Here is a 6000-nt window from a genome sequence, read left to right on the forward strand (position 1 = left end):
GAAAAATACAAGAGCTATATGGACCAAGATGAATGTGCGCGTATAACTATAGCTAAACCTCTGGGGGATACGTTCCCTACAATGCAATAAAGACCGAATGAAATATTAATAAAAACAACAAACTATTGTATATACATTCCCTGCAATACTATAAAGATCTAATAAAATATGAATAAAAAAAACACAACGCTTAATTGTGTTGATCTAATCACTGATCTAATTTTAAATCAGTGTTTTATTGTAGTTTTAAAACGTAAAAGTAGTGTAATATATGCATTAAAGTATTCAAGACTAACGGATAACGGATTCAAGAACTCTGAGTGTGAACGCTCCAACCATACATAGAGACCGTGATGTGTAGTAGTAAGTAGTAGATACGATACAAATAGTCGCACTATGCTTCAGTTAGACTTAACTTAATTCTTGTTATAAATTATGTAGTAAGAATTTCAATTGTAAATACTGTAATAGATTCTCTAAATTCCTTGGTGTCGTTTAAATGTATTATATCAAATGTCAAGTCTACTTATTTTTTGTTGTTAATTACGTAAATACTCTTTAAAATTAATAAATATATTTTATATGAACGCTTCTTCATATTATTTTGAACGCGGTAATAATATTTGACATATTCCCTATTAAGAAGTATCTGTATATTCCGTAACTTTAAACGATCAAAATACGAACTTATATATAATATATATATCTTCCTATTATTTACCTGAAGTAATAAAGTAAAATAGTTCCATAACAGGTAGAAATACTTTAATTGTCCACTTTTTTTAATTAAACATAAACGAGCTTTGTATAGGCGTTTTTCCAGGTAACTTCATGTTCCCTAACCCTTTTTTTATTATTTTATGAAGAATATGCATTGCAAATGTTCAATAATGAACAATAGATTTTCATCTGTAATTCTAAGAAATAATATAATTTGTCTTCAGCAAAGTAATATAAATAAGTCAAAAATTGTTTACCAACTTCAGTATCTTACAAATATTCAAAGTGTTCATATTGAGTCCTTCGAATCAGATATAAAGACAAAGAAATAGTTTTCACTTTAACAAACAAAGAGGCTCGCATAATGTCTTGCAGAAGTTCATCGTATCAATCAAACTTATCCTCAAATTCTTCATCGTATCAATCAGACTTAACCTCAAATTCTTCATATAAAGAATATAGGCATAAGAAACGTTCATATAGAAATCGAGATAGATCGTCTAGCAGAGACAGCTATGAATTAGAAAATCGTTGTAATCGCGCCAAATGTTATGAAATTCGCAGCAGCAGAAGAATAGAGCAGGAAAATAACCGAGAACAGAAAAGAGATAGTGAAAAGTACCAGCATAAATCGAAAGGTAGTAACGATCGCAGTGACTATCGTAGAAATAATGACAATAATCTTATGAATGAGAAAAGGAAACGTAGTCAAAGTCGTGCTCCATTACGAGAACAGAATACAGAACAATATTCATCCAAAAATGTAAAGAAACACAAACGTTATAACCGAGATAATGATGATGAAAGTTATGAATGGGGCAAGAAATTGAATAATAATAATAATACTGATGAATCGTCTACTAAACCAATTGAAAAAGAAAAGCCCAATTTTGGACTAAGCGGAGCTCTCACTGAAGATGCAAATAAAGTAAATGGTACTGTTGTGAAATATGCTGAACCACCAGAAGCACGAAAACCAAAACGAATGTGGCGTCTATATCCTTTTAAAGGTGAAAAAGCACTTCCAATATTGCATATACATCGGCAAAGTTGCTTCCTTGTTGGTCGTGATCGAAATGTAGGCGATTTAATTCTGGATCATCCAAGTTGTTCAAAGCAACATGCTGCTTTGCAGTACAGACTTGTACAATATGAACGTGAAGATGGTACAAAAGGAAAACGTGTACGACCTTATCTCATTGATTTGGAATCTGCAAATGGGACATTTCTAAACAATAAAAAAATTGAATCACGTAAATACTATGAGTTAATGGAGAAAGATGTAATTAAATTTGGATTTAGTACTCGTGAATATGTTCTTCTTCATGAAAACAGTAAAGATCAAGAAGAGGATGATGACATTAAACAAAAATCAGATAATTAAAATGAGTAATTAAATGTGTCTTAATTATTTATTAATTAAGATTTATTAATTTGTGTTATTTTGGATATTCTGTGCAAACCTATGTAAATTTGATATTATAACCTTTAAAAATGCGTATAATAAAATAAAAAATTTCATTATTAAATAAATATAGTATTCGAATTTATTTTTACCTTATATATTTGCAATTGATAGATCTTAGCCATTCGACATTTTACAATGTCGTAAGAAAAAACTGCTCTTCATCGATCTATGTACCACATTTCCTTAATTGATTTATTCAGAATTATATTTTTCAGTTTTTTTTTATATTCTTTTATGAATCAAAGGTTTGAAATTGATTATTTACTAAAAAGAATGTCGAAATTGTATATATTATATTCTAGATCGACACGTCATGACGAATTAGTTTAAATAAATTCAACTATACATAGTATATATGTAAATAGTATATGTAAATCAGAGTATATGAAGTCTACTTTTGAAATAATTTGATTGAACTTGTGCTATAGTTTGATTCCAGTAGCTATGGGTCTACGTCTTAGAGCTACTCGTCTTTATAGATAACTTAATGTTGCTCTTCGGGGTCACAACAAACAGGTTCATTATACCGACTACTACATCAACATGACTACAAGAGATCGACTATCTAAAATACACTAGGTATTTTTATTTAATGTATGTACTATATATTGCAATTTCATATGTGAGGAAGGTGATGTTCTATCAATAACTTCACTTCTTGACATTTCTTAAAATGTCATAAAATTTTGACAGTACGTCTGTCGGTTTTACTTAATATTTTAGTGAAATATTAAAAGTATTTTTGAATTTGGGTTTCACCTTAAAAATAGTTATTATTTATATAAAGAAAATATTGAAGTACTTCTTTAATAAATAGTTATTTTTTTAAGTATAAATTATTAATATTTTTCAAGCTATAAGATCTGTGCCATCCTTCAACTGAAATATTTGAACGAAATTGAACATAAATTATAAAGAATTATAAAAATATATAAATTAATTTATACAGCATAATTTAATAACTTCCCATATATACATTTATACATTAAAGATACTCAATATAAAGTATATAAAGAAATTCATAAAGACTATCATAATGTATTCAAGTCAAAAGTACTTTCGTTAAATATTCAACAAAGAACTCACCGAGTTCTTTGTGCTGTTTATATGTACTAAGTAAAATAAATAATAAAAAAAAATTATTGAAAATTTATCTTTTGTATGTATGATGACGCAAAAGAACTATTATTGAATCTATCTCGGGCGAGTTCTCTGATAAGAATATGTCTGAGAGGATGTTTTTAAGTTGATCCACTTGGTTTTTGTTGACCTATGTAATAATGTAAACAAATTATTTTAAATTTTAAAAAAGATTTGTGTTAAACAATTTTTAAAAATATTAATTTATTCCATTTAAGATCACACCACATATTATAATAAAAATTATCATAATTAACATTTTGCAAATTCATTTTTTTAAATTTCCTAGCAACTAAAAATATAAAAATTTTTTTTTCTTTTTAATTTATTTCTATTTTTGCAAACACGATTTAAAGATTGAAATACTAAATTTAAATAAATTTAATTTTGGTTTTGTTCAAATTTATTTTTAGATAAGAAAGCGCGGGGGCTCGTCAAGCAAATAAATTTGATATCAACATGGATAGCGTACGTACATTTTTCGCCTCTTTCAGCAAAGATGCCGGGCACTCAAATAATCAACAAAATCGTTTAGGAGCTTTTTCGGGAATAAACACAATTGGCAATGGTAGCATTGCCAATGGGTCTAATGAACATCCTGATACTAAAATAACAAATCAAAATGAGGTTAAGCAAAAGGACATGGATAGTTACTTCTATATAATGTAAGTATGAAAGAAGTTTATTTTCGTGAAAATAATAAAATAAAAATGAAAAGAAATAAAACTAAGCATGATATTTTTAAATTGTTTAAAATTAAAAAAACGGGGGAATCTTCATAAATATTTCAAAAAGTTTATACAATTAATGTACTAATAAATGTCACAAAAAGTACAGAAAATGAAAAAAATTTTGATTTATTTTGTTAATATTTATTTGTCACATTGAAATCAGGTCCCATTTATTGCATCGTGCAAAGGTCAATATTTTTTTCAGGTTTCAAAACACATACTATGTGAAGTTTTCAGTATAACCTTCAGTTCCCCCGAAGAATTTTACTTTATAACTTTAATTGGATTAATATGGGTATCAGGTATTTGACAGCGATTCTTAGAAAAGTCAACTATTCTGATGAATTTTTTTTTACTAAGCTATATGTCAATGTAGTTTAGTTTTTAAGATATTGAGCATTAACAACCTACTAAAGACAATTAGATACGCGAGAACATATTTAGTGAATTTAGTTGGCTTATTGACAGTATTTGATAAACAAAGGTTTAAAAATTAATGACCTTTCCTTATGCTAAAATGAATTTTCATATTTAAGATTAAAAAATAAATTTATTGTGAATTATTAATAACTATTGTATTCTTTGCTGTACTGGTCTTATTGTTAAAAAACAAAAATTATCAACATGTACTTTAAAAAAAAAACTATCTGAAAGAATATATCATTTATAATTTGCAAACATTTTTTCAGTTATAGCTAAAAAAGGTCTTGATTTGCAAATATGCGTAATTAAGTCCTACTTACCTCGTGTTTAACTTATTTTAAACCACGGACAAGTTATACTTCTGCACCATAACCTTACTTCAACAGCCTTTAAGTATTCATATTTATTTATATTCTTTTATTCAATTTTTTCGTAACTACCAATATTACGAGTTGCCCCCAAAATGGAACTTATTTACAGTCTTAATATTTTTTCAGTTTTAGAAATTTTTCCTATATAAACACACAAACTAGTACTCCGCTAATCCGGATTCATTAAAATTTTGATCAATCTGGATTACTAAAACTTTCGGATCTTGGGAATCATATTAAAAAACCAAGAAAATTTCTATATATGCAAATATATTCATATTAACAGAAATTTAATTAAAACTGAACAATAATCTGTTGTCCATTAAGTTAACTCATAAATAAAATGACACATTCACATTATATATGATAAAGTGTATAAGTAAATAGCCTACAAAGCATATAGGCGAATAAAATATACCTACATGTATGCCCGTAACTAATAATTATGATTTATTTCACTACGTTAACGAGCAGAAATGTAGAAATGTCTATAACAACTGAACCGGATTAGCGAAGCAGTAGTCGATAAGGACTATAAGGTATATCATGTGTATTACACAAATTTGGAATTAATTTTCTGTGGTTACAAGAGAATCGAATTACCGAAAATTCAGACTATCGGATCAGCTTTATATTTTTATTTTAATATAATTATAATTTTACTATTTTGGTTCATAAACCAAAGTATAGTAGTATTAAAATTAATATTAAACTAAATTGAAACTAATGATAGATTTTTTTATTTATGGAATATAAACTATAATTTCGATAGGTGCGATTTGTTAATAAATAACAGAATTTATGGAATTCTGTTATTTCATTGAGTAGTAAATTATGGTTTTCACATTTTTTTCCGTTTTAAGTGAAGTTAATTAATACTGAATATATGTATTTATATCCGGCTTTATGTTTATACTTTACGTTCTGCTTTCCTCGTACTCATACATTAATTTAGATTATTTCTTATCACTTTAATAAATTTATTAATTTTAGGCAAGTGCGTCGGTTTTACAAATTAATAAACACTAATTTGATTAATATATTTTTTTGCGATTTTATAAAGAAAAATATGTGTGAACTGGATTAGTAGGTATCGTAAATAAAATATATACTTATATTACGTCTTTAATAATATTCGAAATTATTG

General features: G+C 26.8%; 1 protein-coding gene across 1 annotated transcript; it reads left to right on the plus strand.

Moving 5' to 3' along the window:
• The first annotated feature begins 1053 nt into the window (after positions 1-1053).
• On the plus strand, positions 1054-2104 carry LOC119674640 (smad nuclear-interacting protein 1-like). Its single transcript, XM_038085789.1, has one exon. It carries the CDS (start codon positions 1085-1087, stop codon positions 2102-2104), a length of 1020 nt encoding a protein of 339 aa, XP_037941717.1. The 5' UTR covers positions 1054-1084.
• Positions 2105-6000: the final 3896 nt, after the last annotated feature.

The sequence above is a fragment of the Teleopsis dalmanni genome, chromosome 2, assembly GCF_002237135.1.
Source record: "Teleopsis dalmanni isolate 2A chromosome 2, ASM223713v2, whole genome shotgun sequence".
Classification (NCBI taxonomy): Eukaryota; Metazoa; Arthropoda; class Insecta; order Diptera; family Diopsidae; genus Teleopsis; species Teleopsis dalmanni.